The sequence below is a fragment of the Odocoileus virginianus genome, chromosome 17 (assembly GCF_023699985.2).
Source record: "Odocoileus virginianus isolate 20LAN1187 ecotype Illinois chromosome 17, Ovbor_1.2, whole genome shotgun sequence".
In the NCBI taxonomy this organism is placed as follows: Eukaryota; Metazoa; Chordata; class Mammalia; order Artiodactyla; family Cervidae; genus Odocoileus; species Odocoileus virginianus.
Genome location: NC_069690.1, coordinates 39,713,302 through 39,731,616, shown reverse-complemented (window position 1 = coordinate 39,731,616; position 18,315 = coordinate 39,713,302). Strand labels below are relative to the sequence as shown.

Below are 18,315 nucleotides of genomic sequence, written 5' to 3'. Positions count from 1 at the left end.
CTGAACTTCTCAATTCTGCTGCTAGACTCCTGCAAGACTATGATCATCTACTTGTTAGATTATCCATCTCTTGCCTACTTCTGGCCCTCTGACATCCCAACCTATTGCTACACTCCAGAATTCCCTTATGCTGCTGCTAAGTCGCTTCAGTCGTGTCCGACTCTGTGCGACCCCATAGATGGCAGCCCACCAGGCTCCCCCGTCCCTGGGATCCTCCAGGCAAGAATACTGGAGTGGGTTGCCATTTCCTTCTCCAAAGCATGAAAGTGAAAAGTGAAAGTGAAGTCACCCAGTAGTGTCTGACTCTTAGCAACCCCATGGACTGCAGCCTACCAGGCTCCTCTGTCCACAGGATTTTCCAGACAAGAATACTGGAGTGGGGTGCCACTGCCTTCTTCGAGAATTCCCTGATATCATGATCTAATGTATCTGGCCATGAAACCTCCCTGACACTGACTTACCACTTATCTGGATCTCCTCAGAAGACTAGCTTTACTTGGTCTTTCTGGTCTTTCAATCTCAACCATCCTTGTTCTAGTCTCTCTTATTAATACCATCCTCAAAATAAGTGTCTAGAAAGGTCACTATTTCAGAACACTGCTTCTTCAACTTTAATGTACATAAGAATCTCCTAGGGATCTTGTTCAAATGCACATTCTGGTTCAGTAGGTTTGGGGTAAGGCTGAGATTTTAGGAAGTTCCCATGTGATGTGGTTGCTGCAGAGCCATGAGTCCCACTTTGAGCAGTCAATTTTCTAGAGCTGTGTTATCCAACACACCTGCCACATGTGGCTACTGAGCACTTGAAATGTGGCCAGTCTGAACTAAGATGTATGTTAAATATGGAAAAACACAGGCTTTCAGAGACTTACCTCAAAAAAAGAATGTCAATTATCTCACTAACATTTTTATACTTTGAAATGATAAAATTTTAGTCATAACTGGATTAAAAATATATAACTATGGTTAATTCCACCTTAAAAAAAAAAACCTTTTAGTAGGGACTTTTCTAGTGGTCCAGTGGTTAAGGCTCCACACGTCCCCTGCAGGGGGAACTAAGTTCCATCCCTGGTCTGGGAACTAAGATACCACATGCCTTGGCACAGCAAAAAAAAAAAAAAAAAAAAAAAATCTCTTAGTAATGTGGCTATAAGAAAATTTAAGTTAGATTTATGGCTCAGATTATATCCCTTTGGACAATGTGGTCTAGATCTTTCAAAAAGTACTATATATTTCATCTGTTGTTTAGAAAACCACAAGCTAATGCAGGAATGACCTAACATTTTCTAAACTGCTACTACTGTACCTTTTATATATCTCAGGAAAGACTTCAGATCTACCGGCTTACTTGGTCAACAAAGCTGCTTTATTGTTAGCAATTAGAGCCCACCCTCAGAAAATCCAATTAATGCTCGGGGTATTTTTCTGAGCTTTCTTTTCATATAGATCAAGGTGTTATTCAGACTTAAAATATGGCTGCCTTTTCTGCTTGTCATATCCTCCATATTAAGAACTGCAAGTCTTTTTCACACTTCTCTAGTTACCAACTTTATTTAACCTTCTCAGTCTCAACAGATGTCTTCACCTCCAACTTCACTGAGCTCAACTACCTCAACCACCCCTACTTCTATCTCAAAATCTTTCTACAGGATTAATTTCCTTTTCCTTCATTACTATTCATAACATTTCTCTTTCTTGCATCCCTTTTCTATTTCAATCCCTTCTGTCTCTTCTTGTACCTTCTCTGTTTTGCAAGTATCTCCCCTCTGAGGGCTCCTTTCTCTTCTAGTACAGCTCCTCTATACATAGAAAAAGTTAGTTTCTTTTTCCAGCACGTATTCTTTCTTCTCTTCATACCTCTGCTCATATTGCTTCCTCCACCTGTAAAACTGCCTTTTTCCACAAGCTCTCAAAAAAAAGAATATTCATAATTTAATCTCTTCTTTACACACTATAATACTGTGCATTCATTATTCCATGTGATAGGAAAGCATACAGGATATTTCAGAAAGATTCTTGTCAAACAACAGTGAAAGTCCCAGCATTTAAAAGGTTAGTCTTCAGCTCTCTGTAACCTTTTCTTTTCTTTACTTATTTTGGTGTGTGTAACCTTTTAAATACTGGGACTTTAAAATGTTGAAGTATTGATCACATTTCCCTGGTGATCCAATAGTTAAGACTCTGCCTGCCAATGAAGGGGATATGAGTTTGATCCCTGGTCCAGGAAGATGCCACATGCCACAGGGCAACTAAACTGGTATCCCACAACTACTGAAACCCACCCACCGAAACAAGAGAAGCCACCACGAGAAGCCCATGTACCACAGCCAGAGAGTAGTCCCTGCTCGCTACAACTAGAGAAAGCCTGAGCACAGCAATGAAGACCCAGCACAGCCCCCCAAAATTAGAAAAACAAAGCTTCTTAAAAAAAAAAATTGATCTACAAAAAAACTGCCCCTATACCACAGATGGTTTGAGAAGCTTCCCTTTAGAGGCCACAAAACTAAAAATTCTTGAAGCAGAGATAAAGCCTTGCTGCCTTGGCACCTGACCAGGAGACAGGCCTGAGGAATGAGAAGGAAACTGCTGGGAAGAGAGTTAGGCCAGTGGGTTGTCCTGGGAAAGGGATGAGAGGCCATTGAAATGGCTTCTGGATCCTTCCTGGGACAGCTAAACAGCAAGAAGAAAGTAAGATTCAGAGGAAGGAAGGGGCTGGCCAGCTGGCAGCCTTGTGCTCAGAGGATAGTCCTCCAAAGGGAACAAGTTTCCTCCAGTTTCAGCTAGTCCTTGTTATCCTTTTATTCCAATAAATTTTTTTTCTTAATTTATTTATTTTTAGTTGAAGGATAATTGCTTTACAATATTGTGTTGGTTTCCGCCATACATCAACACGAATCGGTCATAGGTATACATATGTCACCTCCCTCTTGAATCTCCCTCTCATCTCATTATTCTTAAATCAGAAGTTTTTCAGGATTTTTTAGGTTATCGTAATATTCCAAGCTGATGAAAATTATGAACTGTCTTACCAGAAAATTGCACAGGCCCATAGTTTTTAATATAATTGAACTTAAAATTCAATATAATTCTAGGAAATTCAAGAAAACTATTCAGGAGTCCTAAGTTACAAACTCTTGAATTTGAAAATTTCTTTTGGGATACTCAAGAAATTGATAATCTCTCCCCCCCCCCACCCCCCACCCCCACCAGGGATGGAGGGGGAGGCAGGGGTGTTGAGGTAGGAGTGAAGAATACTTTGCATCATATAACCTTTTATGCTAGTAGACTCATTACCATGGACATAGCTTTCCCTTTCAATTAAAATGGAGAAAAATACTTAAAAACAACTGGCATTCAGGGCAAGTCTCAATCATAGCTTAACATCAGGGAAAGGAGAAAACCTTTGTTCTACAAAATTACCTACCAAACTTTTCCAAAATTCTTCTATCCAAGAAACATATTCATGGACTTCCCTGGTATCCCAGTGGATAAGAATTCGCCTATCAATGCAGAAGACACCAGTTCAATCCCTGGTCTGGTAAGATTCCACATGTCACAGGGCAACTTAGCCTGTGTGCCACAATTACTGAGCCTGCGCATCCTACAGCCCATGCTCCAAAACAAGAAAAGCCACTGCAATGAGAAGCCTGCACATGGTAACTAGAGAGTAGCCCCCATTCACTGCAATAGAGAAAGCACAAAGTGCAGCAACAAAGACCCAGTGCAGCCAAAACAAATAAATAACTACAAGGAAAAAAAAAAAAAACCCCAACTGGTTTAAAAAAAAGGAAACATCCACTCCAAAGGAGAAGATCCTTAAAAATACAACTTGAATCACTGGTATGAATGAATTTCAGCCTAAATACAAACTGATATCAGATTCTCTATTTTCACAAGGATTATGAAGCAGGCAAACACTGAACCTTAGAGGTCAGAGAGCAGAAGGACATCCAGAAATGAACAGAAAAGAGAAAACTGGGACAGTTGAAACACAATTTGCTAATTTCACAATTGCCTGCAATCTGCTTCCACCCTTGGATACAAAAAACAAACAGCTCTTCAAAATGATTTCATATCCCACTAGATAAATGTGCCAATATTTTATTTCAAACTATGGCTACAAGCAACCTACAATTCTTTTCCACATAACTGAAGAAGCTAAAGCTTCAGTAGTTGTTTTCTGTATTATGAAGAATAAGTACAAAAGCTAATGATGGAGCCACATAAAACATTCAAACTTACTTGCAAAATATGTGGTCACACTTTGTAGAGACAGGCTCTCTGATCAATTCCAGACTAGAAAGGTGGGGGGTGGGGGTGGGGGGAGAAAATAAACAAAGGTCAATAATTCATTTAAAAATAAGTGTATTCTGGGGTACATTAACCCTGGAGATCCAGTGGTTAAGACTCCGCGCTTCCAATGCAGGGGACGTGGGTTTGATTCTTGGTCGGGAACTAGGTAAGATTCCACAAGCCGTGCAGCGCGGCCAAAAAACAGATAAGGGCTTTTTTACTATAAACATGAAACTGTTATTACTCCTAAAAAATAATTTCCTTATCATCTAATATACAACTAATGTTCCAATTTCCTTCACTGTCTCATAAAAATTTAATCATTACATCCATTTAAATCAGGATCCAAACAAGATACACATCCTGCATTTGGTGGATACACCTCAAGTTTCTTTTAATCTATATACTTCTCTTTTCCTTCCTTGTCATTTATTTTAAAAACTAGGTCATTTGACCTGTAGAATTTCCCAGATTCTGAATTTTGCTGATTATAACGCTATAATATGGTTTAACTTGTCCCTCTAATCTCCACTTCCTGTAAATGAGGCTTGATCAAAACCGGGTTCAATTTTTGGCAAGAACACTTTACAAATGGTTCTGTGTACTTTTATTACATCACTGCAGGAGGTACATAATGTTTGGTTTGTGATTACTTTGTAAGAACAGTGTAAAAAACACTCACTGAAGAAAATTCAGAAAACAATAAACTTAGTAAAATACAGTCTCCAGAAAAGAACATATATCATCCAAATTCCCATCCCTGCCCATCTAACCACAAGATTTCAAGGCGCTCCTGAGATTAATTCATTTAACAATTTATTAAGTATTTATTGTGTTCCTCCTATGTGCAAGTACTGCTCCCGGAGATAGAAATACAACAGCAAACAAAATAAAGACTGCCCTCATAGAACTTACATTCTAGCTGTGGTAGATAGTTGGTTGAGAAACAAAGATATATGGGAACAGTGCTAAAAAGAAAAATAAACCAGGATAAGGGGAAAGGGGGTGCAGTGTGTTGGGGGGAGGGGTGTATACACAAGGTGGTCAAAAAAGGTCTCATGAAAGGGTGACACTGGTGGACAGCTGAGCAATGTGAGGAAACCAGTTGTGCAAAGGTTGGAAGAACATTTCAGCAGGGAGAGCAGAGAAGAAAGTCTCTGAGCAGGACCATGCCCAGGGTTTTTGAAGGACAGCGAGTGGGCCAGGGGCCAGGATGGAATGATTAAGGGGGAGATACTAATGGAAGAGGTCAGAGAGGTAGCTGGGAACCTGAGTAGGGAGGGACCTACAGGCTGTTTTAAGTCTCTGGTGTTTATTCTGAATGAGAGCTTCAGAAACTGATTTTTGGTAAAGTTCAATAAAGGCATCAAAGAACAGATAACCTGTGTGACAGGAATGTGGCTTGTTAAATATTTAACATTTTAGAAAGGGATGACAAGAAAAGCTGGGGGACAACAGTCTCTTGTGACGGGTTCGGTAACATAACTCCTACAATCATGGGGTTTGTGACGCAGCATAGGGCAATGAAATGAAAAATACAAGAGTAAGTCAGAAGACTGGGTTTCTACTGCAATTCTCTTTATTAGCAGAGCAATCTCAGGCCAACCACTCTACCTGAACCTCAGTTTCCTCCTCGGTCACCCACTCTACCAGTCTCTTAAGGCTACTGTGAGAACAAAAGTAAATGCTACTTGGGAAAATGTTTACAACCTGAGATGATCTGTACCAATGTTAGTATTATTACTAGGACTGAATGTGATTTTAAGAAGAAAAACAACTGGACAAAGAGAACTCTGATTTGTTACCAAATCATTATTCCTCAGATAGGCTAGATAGCGAAAGAAATTCTCAGTAAAAGAGAAATTGGATTTAGCTATGATACCAGATGGCTTTCATTCTCACCACTGACTCAATTTTGAAATAATTATATTTCAGTATGGTAATTAAAAACTAAGCTATACAAACATACTGTAAACACAAACTTTGAAAAGATGAAAATTCCAATATGTAAAAAGGTAATGACTGTTGAAGGAAAAGCCTGGAGAATGGGAATGAAAGAAAAAAACTTTTAATGTTTTCTTCTAGGTCATGATGAGAGTAAATGTTTACTATAAAAGTGATTCAAATTTTTTAAACACTCTTCAAACCTGGAAATATTTTAGGCCTACTTCTACATTTTAAATGTAAATTACTAATTACAACTTGAGCTTCCAACATGGTAAATGATTGGAAAAAGCAGCTAGGTTAGGTTCAAAATACAACCATACCACCCACTAGGATACACACTTTAGCAAACTCTTCTGAAAGTCAAATAATTTATATATTCATGTAAAAAGTTAGAAAGAAATACCAATTATCAGAAATAAATGCCAATAGTGACTCAGAGGCCGGCAGAAGAAATTTCAGCCTGAGACCTCAAAGAAGATGGAAACCTACCCTACAGCTAACATAAGTAATACTGTTTCCAGTCACAATCAGGAATCATTTATTAAAACATAGCTGAAAATTGTAGTTCTGGGCAATGTTTAAAAAAAAAAAATGAACTAAATATGATTCCCATCCTAGAATGCCCCACTTAAATGAGTTTAAGGTTTAACAATAACCAAGAATAGTTTTAAAAACTCATGTCTATGTCTAATAGAAAACAGATTGAAAAAATAAAAAAGGAGCTGGAAAATACACAATAATTGACTGAAAATAAAATTTAACATTAACTTCCATTCTCACGTCTTTAATTTTTACTTTATCTGAGATTTTTAATTGATGGATTAATTTGCCAGAATGAGAAAGAATATTACATACTATTATGACTGGGTCTCACGGAAATGTAAAGTAAATGGACCCAAATGCCATATTATTAAGGACTTTTTGATCACTCTTTGTAATTATCATGAGTAAGTCTTATGCTGTTTCAAAAGCAATTTTTCCCCAATTGTCATTTCCTGCTTCCCTGGCTCTGATGGTTCATAAATTTGGCTGTAAAGCTCATTCAGCTTGGGTTCTTGTTGAGCTGAAATGCTGAGGGACAGGAAAGCAGAAGGTAGGTTACTTATAAATCTTGTTTCTCTCTGAAAACACAACTTGCATTTTATTTCATATTATTTTCTTGACTCCAAATATGAAAAACTTTCATGAAGCACAAAGGAAAGGTGCAACTTTCCAGATTATTTTTTGAATAATATTCACCACTATGACCATATTAAAAAACTCAACTATATCAAAGAACCTATTTAGTTTATTAACACCTTCAGCAAATGTTGACTGAGTGGCTATTATGTCCCAAATGCTGTTCTAACTACTGATGATATCAAGTAAATAAAACAAAAACCTCTGCCCAGAGTTTATATTCTGTGGGGGTTGAGAAAAAGGATAAATTATACAGAATGTCAGGTAGTAATGAGTTATGAAAAAATTAAGCATTATGGAGGAAAGGGGGATAAGGAGTATGTTGGGGGTGGGAATGTTTCAATTTCAAATTAACACTGTCTGCCTCTTTGAAAGATGGTATTTCCATCAAGATTTGTGAGCCATGCAATTACCAGGGGAAGAACGTTCGTTGTAGGCAGAGGGAGCAGCAAGCAAAAAAGCTCAGACACAGGAGAATGTTTGAAGATCAGTGAAGAGGACAGAATGACCAGAGAATAAGAGGAGAGAGGGTAGTCCGTAAACTTTCTAAATTTCCTTTCTGGCTTTTCACCAAGAAATTCTGAGGCATGGTTTTTAATTTATTTTGTAGATTTATTTTAATTTATGTAATAGATTTAAGAGATACCATTGAGATAGTTTAGCCTGTGGTTCATAACCTTTGTTGTACCATTGACCCCTCTCGGCAGCTGATAAAAGCTCATGAACCCCATTCTCACAGTAATGTCTTTAAATATATAAAATACAAAATATAAAATTACATTAAGAAACTATATAGGGGAAAAAAAAAAAGAAGAAACTATATAGGAATATAGCTCTATCTATAGGCCTCCAAGGGTCATGGAGGGTCAGTAAGTTAAGAGCTCCTGAACCCACACAAGATACCTTTCTGGGGTTGAAAAAAATGTTCCATACCTTGACTGGGTTACAAAGATACATACACTTACCCAAAGTCAAAGAATTGTACACTTATGTTTTCTGCATTTCACTGTATGTAAATTATAAGCCTTTAGAATTCTAGTCCCCTCCTTATATTGTAGATGAAGAAAAACAAAGGTTCACTCATAATGTCTAACACTGGGGAGGGGCACGACAGGATTGGGGGGGTGAGAGGTGTAAGACAGACTACAAGGATGTATTACATTGGGATGGCCAAAAAGTTTGTGTTTTTCTATACCATCCTACAGGAAAACTGAATGAAGTTTTTGGTCAAACCAATATAACATGGGGAATATAGCCGATCTTTCGTAATAACTATAAATGGAGAGCAATCTTTAAAAATTATGTAAAAAATAAAAATTGTTAAATAAATAAAGAGGTACAAAAGTCAAAGAAACTTGCTAAAGGTTTTGAGGACTTGTAGTATTCTCATTTAGGGCTAATTTCAGCCAAAAGTTCTCCCAGGACATAGCCACTCACTGACATCAAGCATTCGTGATTTTATTTTCCCATTATCAATTAAGTCCATTCCAAGTGCTCAAGCTGGTTATGGAGCTGGATGAAAAAGTCCAAATATCACTTAAGCTAAACCAGATCCCTGGTTCTACATTGATAGAACCAATCAAGACAATTTGTGGACATTCAAGACAGGGAGCTGTGTGTGCTGAGGTGACAGAAAGGGAAAGGGAGAGCCCGAGTGGAGAAAATGGAGAAATTTCCTATATTCTTAAAGGTCTTCAGCTAAGAAAAGCAGCAACTTTAATAGCTTAATCTTTTTTTGTTGTTGTTAGCTTCCACTTTCTTTTTTATTTTTTTGACATTTTTCTTTTTTTTTTTCCATTTATTTTTATTACTTGGAGGTTAATTACTTTACATCATTGCAGTGGTTTTTGTCATACATTGAAATGAATTAGCCATGGATTTACATGTATTCCCCATCCCGGTCCCCCCTCCCACCTCCCTCTCCACCCGATCCCTCTGGGTCTTCCCAGTGCACCAGGCCTGAGCACTTTAATAGCTTAATCTTAACAGACATAACAATTTTTTTCTCCTTACCATCTTAAGGTCAATTCCATTCATTTGCATAGGATATAGTGGATATACAAGAAGAATTTCAAATTAATAAACTTTCAACTTACCATATTGGACACTCTAAGATTTTCTGCATAGCATTAAGGACATTTTGTACTTCCTCAACATGATCCACAGATAAATCCATTTCTTCCTGTTCCAATGAACTACATAAATCACTTTAAAAGGGTTATATAAACAGCAGTTTAGTTTCATTAAGTGATATTTAACATTGGAATGCTTTAGAATCAGACCATAGAACTAATAACCAAAGCCTTATTTTTTAAAAAATTCTAAACGTTTTGTGTAATTAAGACCATTTCAATTCTGTTTGTGCATATCTAGCCTCCAACCATTTCCTTTTGATTTTTTTCGTTCTCCAAGAAAGGGAAAGCCACAGTGGGATGACTGACTGGGTGAGTGGTGGTACCCTCCTATTTCTCCAATCGTCACAGTTGTTTTCTTTCTCGCCCTTAAAATAGAAATCAACACCAACCAACGCTCCTATCCCTGTCCTTCCCCAGATTTTCCTACTGGCCTACACTCAGGATTCTCAGGCACATCGGTACCAGCAGCATCTGGGCCTACGGAGGCTCCTCCTTCTACTTCCTTCTGGCTCCTTCACAGAAACCCACAAGAATCCAGCTCTTAAGCGCTCGGCCTCGTACAAAGTCCTTTCTCCTCCTCTTCTCAGATACATTCCTGCCCCCGTTTTCCCTCAGGGTCCCTTTCTCAAATATACCAGCTCGTCTTTTTTTATACCATGTTGTCCCCCTCAGGAGTCCCCCAAGGACACACCCTGCCCCCGCCCTTATCATCTGCACCTCCCCCTGATCCCGTGACACACAAACAGCCCCTCTCCCCACGACTTCCCCAGATTCAACGTCTTAGGCTTCTCAGGTTCCACCTTCCGCCCGCCCCCCACCCGATAAATAACATCCGTCTTGCTCGCCTTCAGGAGTCACCTCTCCCCGGCTCTCCCCACACCTGTTTACTGCTCCAGAGCACCCCACGGGCCGCTCTCCCTTCCCCACGGTTCTCTCACCTTTTACCCAGAACAAGAAGTCCGGGCTTCCTGGACCCAGAGGCCCACTTCTCTGAAAAAGCCCCCGCACAGTCCTCTGTCCAGAGAGCTCACACCGCGCAGTCGCAGTTTCAACTAATCCGTAATTCCCGCGCTTTATTGTTGCCACGGAAACCGGCTGCTGCCGCGAGCGAGAGCCTCTCAGAACGCGAGAACCGGACACGTAACCGAAGGGCGGAGCAGAAAGTGCTGAGTCTCTCAGGGGCTCCCGATTGGTCATCCATTCTTTTCCCTCTTTACGTAATTAGAAGGAGACGGAAGAGACCAAGTTCTCCCGGAGTTTTCTAATAGGCGCCCTCCCTCTCACTTCTACGCTTCCAGGTGAGGGTTATTACGTCACAGTGATTGCCGTACTAACGTCGAGATCGCTCCTTGGAGCCCGAATATGAGCTCATGATAGTGCCTAAAGCAGTCGCAGGAATAGGCCCAGCACCCTCACCCTTTCCGCCGCAATGGGAGTTTCAAGTTTAGGTAAATAATAGGGTTGTGAGGGAAAAACTACGATTTCCAGCATGCATTGCGGATCGAAAGGCCTTGGCCACAGTGTTCCTTGGAAACTGTAGTCTTATGGAGAGGAACCTCCGATACGGGAGGCAGACACGAGTCTAACGACAATTCAGTTGATAAACTGAAGAGCTCCGCGCGCTTATGCATGCCAACAGATATGGATTGGAGTGTTATGTTTTCGTATGTCGAGCGTGGATAATAGGCTAAAGAACCTACAAGTCCTAGTAAGACTACAGCCCCCATCCAGCCCCGCGAGTCTCCAGCAAGTCGTCCTCTAAAGTCGGTGACCTAAAGAAATGCAACTGGCGCGTTTTTTACCTGGGAAGGGGAAATCATCCGGGGCCCCGGCCCACGGCTGCGCACTCGCAGTTCCGCCCCTTTGCCCCGTGTTTGTTATTGTTGTGAGGGTCAAGCTCCTCCTGCCCCGCCCCCGCCAACTTATCTTCGACCAATCAGTAGGGCTGTAGTTTTGAAGGACACTTGGTAAGAACCAATCATCTTGTCGAAAACTCAGAGAGCCTGGGGACTAGGCCCTGTCTCTGTCCGCCATGTTAGATTCACCCCGCAGGAGTAGCAGCAGAGCTGGCAGCGAACGGTTCTTGCATTGGCCTCCGGCAGGCGCCCCCCGGGGGCGGGAAGCTGGTAAGGAAACAACTGCGGTTACCTAGGGGTGGTGTCACGTCTCACCGAGAGGACTTGGGGAAGTTTACGGGAGGAAGCCTCCAAAGGAGAAGGGCGACTTCTTCCGTGACTTGGACAGCCGATCTTTCAGTGACCTGATGGGAGATCCGTTCGTGTTCTGAGGGGCCGAGGGGGCGGATACCACAGGAGGGACGGAGGGTCCGTGGTTCAGAACGCCTAGCTTCTGGTGAAGGACCCCAATACTCCCCAGGACAAAAAAGGCCTGGGCAAAGGAAACGAGAGAGTTCTCAGGGGGTAGTGACACTCTCTTGGGGACAAGGAGTGGTAGGAAACGATAACTGGAAGACTAGGATGAAGTCTGCAAGGGAAAAAAAAGATGACATTGCCCACACAGCCTCCTCACTACCCCTCATCCCACTTTTGGAGAACCTCGTAAGGAAGTCTTCTTGTTCAGGGACCTCTGGTATTGGAAGGGCACCGTTTTTCCTTTTTATTGAACACACAGCTTTCAGGTCACACTTCTTTTTTTTTTTTCATTTATTTTTATTAGTTGGAGGCTAATTACTTCACAACATTGCAGTGGGTTTTGTCATACATTGACATGAATCAGCCATGGAGTTAACAGGTCACACGTTTTAACTCCAGGATAGGCCTCAGGTGGAGACAGTAATCAAAGCTCAGGTTCCAGGTCAACTTCATTTAAGGGATGTTTGAGATCCTGGAAAAGTCGACTTAGAGAAAAAGCTGACTTGTGCCAGGGAAAGCTGAGCCAGAACATGAATTTAATATAATCCAGTTAATGAAAGCTGAAAGCCTAGGCCCCAGCTACCTGACTTGACTAACTACAGTGACAGAGGACACTAACCACAGCTTTGGTATTTTCACAAGTTCAAGACAATACTCTTGCTGAAAGAATTTCACATCCAAGGCAAATAAATAGGCAACTCTTTATGAAGACCTGGCTATAGTCCAGCTAAACTAGAATCTCCCACTTCCTGTTTTCACCTCCCTAGTCAGCCAGCTGGATGAGTTCCAACGTATCTAAACTTATTTCCAGTTGTGTAATTTGAGAAAGAGGGAAGAGGTTAGCTTCCTTTTGGATTCTCAAAAGTGTGGAAGTGTGCTTCTCAGAAGTTGAAAACTGAGAATGTGTTTTAGAAGATCGAATTTTGGCAGAGTGAGTTAGTCAGTCGCCCCGATTTTTTGCCCATGATTCTGGGTCATTGACAGGAGTTTTGTCCAAATTTTAAGGACCCCAAGAATTGCATTCTGTGTGAATGAGATATTGGATGTCAGCAGGATTGGTGCCAGAAACTATTTTGATAATGCTCTTGGCTCTAGGTGGAGACAGAGAATGGAAAAAGTTGGGAGATGTTTCTGTTTGGATTTACAAAAAAAAACCCTCAAATCCCTGATTCTCAGAGAGTTCAAGGTCCTTTTTAACGACAGTCTCACAGTTGTATTGTTTCACAGGGCAGTTCATTATACTGTGGAAAACAGCACTATGTCAGGTTCTAAAGGCTGATTTATATAATAACTTTCATTTTTAAGTACTGTTTTCAAAGAACCAGCATACACATTTTTAATTAATCCTTATGATAGTGTTGTGAGGTTAGCAAAACGGAGATCTCAGGCTTATTTTACAGTTTCAGAAACTGAAGCTCAGAGTTTAAATGACCTGCTCACACTTATATGGCTATTAATGTGCCAGAGCTGTCTGGAATCCAGCTCTTTTAAACTACTGTGCTCCCTCCCTTCTTCACTGTAAACTCCTGAGACTTAGTCTTGGTCCTCTGCAGTGTCTGTGCCTGGAGCAGAATCTGAATCTGTAGATGATTAGTCAGGATGCATTAATGAATATGTTTTTTAAAAAACATGAAACATGAAAAGGCTGTTCTTTTACATTACAACTTATATTTAGATTTAAACTTTTTTGTAAAGTCATAAAAAACGATCTAACAATTTGTAAGTAAAATTCTTATCTTTGAGAGGTAAAACCCTCAATTATTTTATGGATAAAATGATGGCTGTCAAATAATCCAGTAGAACGACTTCCCTAGCAGTCCAGTGGTTAAGACTCCACACTCCCAATGCAGGGGACAGAGGTTTGATCCCCAGTTGGGGAACTAAGATCCTGCATGTGGCATGATGTGGCCAAGAAATAAAAACAATAATAATAATCCAGTAGGGAAAGGCATTGCTGTAACAAGATTAATCCTGAGTTGATGGTAATTATGAAGACAGTCGATGGGTCTTTCAGGGTTCATTGTATATTAATCTCTTTTCTTTTGTGGCGGTTTAAATTTTCCCATTAATAGTTAGATTTTAAACATTAGTTGACTATAGTCAATCCATATTGGGGGGATGGAAGAGTATAGATGAAATGAGGGTAACTTTGAGTTGATCGTTATAGTTAGATCATCAATATTCTCCACTTTTATGTATATTTGAAATTCTCCATAAAAGAAAAAAGTAGACTCCCCCCCCCAAAAAAATGGACTTGAATAAAGGGTGTTGAATGCTATACCTGTGTAGTTTCTTGGCTAGTGTTTTAGCCTCTAAATTGTTAAAATAGATCTAATACAGAACCTAGGTTGCTCAGTTTAGGAAAAGGCATCTTTTCCAAGAGAAATTTATTAGAACATCTCCTTCAAGCTTTAGGAATATAAATTCCCCAAGGGTAGAGTCCTGCTCTTACTCATCTTGGTATCCTACTAGTAGATATGTAATAGCAGGTGTCTGTTTAATTAAGCAGTCATCATAAAGTTCATAAAATCCAAAGGATTTTACAAATGTTAGATTATTTCTATGAATGTGACCAAAATTTACATTCTCTTTGCAAACACATGAAAGTGAGATTTGTTTTAAACCACCTCAGTTCAGTTCAGTCACTCAGTCGTGTCCGACTCTTTGCGACCCCATGAATCACAGCACACCAGGTCTCCCTGTCCCTCACCAACTCCCGGAGTTTACTCAAACTCATGTCCATTTAAACCACCTACTGGACTGTAAATAGCAGAAGAGCAGGGACATTATCTTGTCATCCACTGCTGTGTCCTCCTAGCCTAGCCTATATTAGGTCCTCACAGATATTAGCTGACTGAATGTTTATACAGTTTACAGAACCCTGTCTAATGTGTTTTCTCTCCCTCACCCATCCTGTCTTCTCTAGCCCCACAACATGGAACCACAGGTTACACTAAATGTGACTTTTAAAAATGAAACTCAAAGCTTTCTAGTTTCTGACCCAGAAAATACAACTTGGGCTGATGTGGAAGCTATGGTGAGTGTTATTTTGTTTTGTTTCTCCATCCTTTAAACAGGGATATTTTCCCCCAAAGTAGTTATTTTTAGCCATGCTTCTTAGCTGTAAAATCTGTCATATTTACCATTTCTGAGCCTTTTGGAAAATAATTTTTGTCAAGGGTTCGGTGTTCATACAGATGTACCTGGTAGAGGAAACAAACTCATCTTGAAGAGTTTAGAAAGGAAGGTAAAATTATTTTTTTAAGTGAAATAGGACTTAGAAATTCTTTCCTTGTAGATACAGCCTAAGGAATGAATTGGCATGGGCCCCACCCTAACCAGGCCTTAGGTTAACGTTCTCTTGATTGAGAGCAGATAGGTTACTGTGGGTTTTGAACCACCAAAGATACAAAGATCTTTGTTTGTCTCAAGATCTGATCAGTTGCATTTATTGGTAGGTCAGGAGGATGAGTGTCTCAGAGTTGAGCAGGAAAACTGCCACACATGTTCACAGCAGCTCGTTCTGTTCCTTTTGTTGTTATTGGTAGTGCCTTTCCTCCCCTAGGTTTGCCCTTTGTTCTGTTTTTGTTTGATTTGCGATAGTGAATGTTTTACTTCCTGTGTAACTGTTTGTCTAATGAAACTCTTTGGTTAAAAACCTGCTTTTACCAGGTTATATGTTATGGTAAGACATGGTGGAGAGACCTCAAAAGATGATCTGATCTAGTCCTCTGTCTTCCAGGAAAGATTTCTTTTTATTTATTTATACTGCCTGGACAGATGGTTATCCAGAAAGTTAGATCTTGTTTGTCAAATGATCTGAAAATCAAAAACAGCTATCTTTCTTTTCCTATTAGAAATGAGCTGACAACTTGCCTTTTTTCTTTATGGTAAATTTTAAATTATAAAAGTATAATATGTGCCTATTATAAGAAATGAAACAATCCAAACATATATAATGAAAAGATTAATATCCCTCCACTCCCCTCACCCTTCACCCACTATTTCAACCTCTTCGGGAGTGATCAGTGTTAACAGCCCTGTATGTACTCTTAGTTGTGGCATGTGGAATCTAGTTCCCTGACCAGGGATCAAACCCAGGTCCCCTACATTGGGAGCATGGAATCTTAGCCACTGGACCACCAGGGCAGTCCCTATCCATCCTTTATATTATGATTTCTAGGGTTCTATTGCAACCTGCCTTTTTGATACCTTGATCATATAGTGTGCACATTTTATTTGCAGGTAAAAGTTTCATTTGATCTGAACACTATTCAAATAAAATACTTGGATGAGGAAAATGAAGAGGTAAAGTATATTATAGTACCCATGACCAGGTATCCAGAATAAGGATCTTATTTCTCAAGAGGGATATGGTATTCAAAAATATCAGAATACTGTTTATTTCATTTGTGTAGGAGTTTAAATCTATTTGATAATTGCATGTTCTAAGCCAAGTCGTGGCATCTGAAATGGAGTTGAGAAATAGGAAAGCAGCGTTGAAGAAGAAAATCTGAGAGATGACTTTTAAAACTACAGGTGATCTTACGTTCAACTATGTCACAAGCTATTTTATAATAATAAAAAGTAATGGCAAACCCTCCCTCATTGAGTGGTTATAACGTGTCACACTAACAACAGTACTATATGTGTGTACACTATTATCATCATCTCTGTTTTACTCATGAGGAAACTGAGGCACAGAGAGTTTCAGTAACCTTGCCCATAGGAGCCAAAGCTTGGAAGTAGTAGAGTAGGGTACCACTCATACCCTCTGATATACATACTTCATACTTTCTGGCTTCAGAGCCCAGGCTCCTAGCCACTATACCATGCTGCTTCTCAGTGTACCTGAAATAAAGGTAGATGTGATAGTTAAACAATAAAATTAATTATTCACAGTTAGTTCAGGTACTGGAAAAGTGGGACCCCTAACCTGAGATTTTGCGTCTGTCCTATGAGGCTGAATATGCTGAATTGCTCAGTTGATGAAAAGTTTATAATTCACTGTTGCTTTTTCTTCACAGGTATCCATCAACAGTCAAGGTAAGTCCCTAAGAAAACCTATTGAGCTTTATTTAAAAATCTTAATCTGGTCATGGGCGTTGGTCTTTCCATTTACACTCAAAGCTTGTTGCAGTATCAGTAGAATTTGGGATAAATGCACTCATTTACCCAGGGGCATTAGATTCATGGCAAATCTTTATTTTTTAGCAGTTTTTGTGTATAGGTTGGCACCTTGATTGGACCCAAAGGACCTCTTTAATGAGAGATTCTCTTATATTTAAGATGCTAATCTTTTGAAAATACACTTCCCAGTTCAGCACATTTAACTTGTTGTCCTAGTATTGCTTTTTTCCTTGACTTGGTGTATATATTAAAGTCCATGTATAAATAAGATGGTTGTTCAGAACATGGGTGTATTTTCCATAGGAACAATGTTATATTTTTAACTGGCTGAAATGATAGTATTACCATTATCCTTGAACTTCCTTGAGTCCTGAGCTTCATGAAGTCTAGTGTAAGGGAACTCGATTGAGTTTTTGTAAGTGGAAGGCTCTGGTAGCAAAGAGAGAAGGATTTAAGGGGGAGAGCTAATCTGCAAGTAGCTTCTATTTATGACAGCATGAGAAGGGAGTTTGTCAGCTAAAAAGTAGTAGCTGTTTGTGTAACACACAGTTGTAAGCTAAGAATTTTTAAAAGTAAGAATTTACTGTGCTTAATTGAGTCTTTTTGGGCTGGTTAAAAAAAAAAATCACAGTATGTATTTTTGTCCTTTTAGGAGAATATGAAGAAGCACTTAAGGTAATGATTATTTCATCTTATTTTCGAATAATTTAAAAAATATTTATGGACTAAAACTTGAGCCTGAATTCCGTTAGCCATGGGGAGAAACTAATGACTGTAAACACATCAAAACCCATTTTTAGGGAGACTGGGTTGAGTTTGGCATACCACACAGCAAAAGGTACATCCTAATGTAAAGATTCTTTCTGATGATCATGATATCTCATTGCTGATCTTGATCCACCATCCTGGCATTTCAGAATTCAGAAAACTCTGGATTGATGCTTTCTGGTTCACACTTTTCATCTCCTTCCTTCATTTTGTTCCTTGTAGAATATTACACTATAATGTGGAAGAATTTAAGGTGTAACCATGCAGTTACAAATATCCTCTTGTTTGTCAGTGATCAATTAGAACATTCCTCAAGGTCACTTATTTAAGGTGTGCTAAGCTGGCCTTTCATTGACTATCCTTTTTGAACTTCTAGTCCAGATTAAGTCATTTTCCATAATCACTTTTGGTCTAGGGAGAGAAGAAGGGAAAAGCAAGATTTTTGTTTAAAAAATCAGTAGCTGAATTTACCCTTTCCAGTTTTTGGTCAA

At 39.6% G+C, this 18,315-nt stretch overlaps 2 protein-coding genes across 18 annotated transcripts in view; one reads left to right on the top strand and one right to left on the bottom strand.

The window, feature by feature from the left end:
• Window positions 1-11,423, bottom strand: part of BRCA1 (BRCA1 DNA repair associated) — a 70,154-nt gene extending 58,731 nt beyond the window's left edge. For 9 of the 11 annotated variants that reach the window (XM_070479446.1, XM_020886530.2, XM_020886533.2 and 6 more), the window contains exons 1-3: window positions 10,493-10,895; window positions 9,516-9,626; window positions 4,243-4,296 (exon numbers count right to left, since the gene is read on the bottom strand). In XM_070479446.1, the coding sequence (XP_070335547.1) occupies window positions 4,243-4,296; window positions 9,516-9,595 (134 nt within the window). In that variant the 5' untranslated portion in view covers window positions 9,596-9,626; window positions 10,493-10,895. Of the gene's footprint in view, window positions 1-4,242; window positions 4,297-9,515; window positions 9,627-10,492; window positions 10,896-11,356 lie in introns of those variants that run through there. The other 2 variants (XM_020886528.2, XM_020886531.2) reach the window with 2 other exon arrangements.
• The window catches only part of NBR1 (NBR1 autophagy cargo receptor), a 28,841-nt gene continuing 21,437 nt past the window's right edge, over window positions 10,912-18,315 (top strand). For 4 of the 7 annotated variants that reach the window (XM_070479451.1, XM_020886541.2, XM_020886539.2 and 1 more), the window contains exons 1-5: window positions 11,574-11,680; window positions 14,853-14,963; window positions 16,172-16,234; window positions 16,954-16,972; window positions 17,709-17,731. In XM_070479451.1, the coding sequence (XP_070335552.1) occupies window positions 14,862-14,963; window positions 16,172-16,234; window positions 16,954-16,972; window positions 17,709-17,731 (207 nt within the window). In that variant the 5' untranslated portion in view covers window positions 11,574-11,680; window positions 14,853-14,861. Of the gene's footprint in view, window positions 11,003-11,573; window positions 11,681-14,852; window positions 14,964-16,171; window positions 16,235-16,421; window positions 16,466-16,953; window positions 16,973-17,708; window positions 17,732-18,315 lie in introns of those variants that run through there. The other 3 variants (XM_020886536.2, XM_020886538.2, XM_020886540.2) reach the window with 3 other exon arrangements.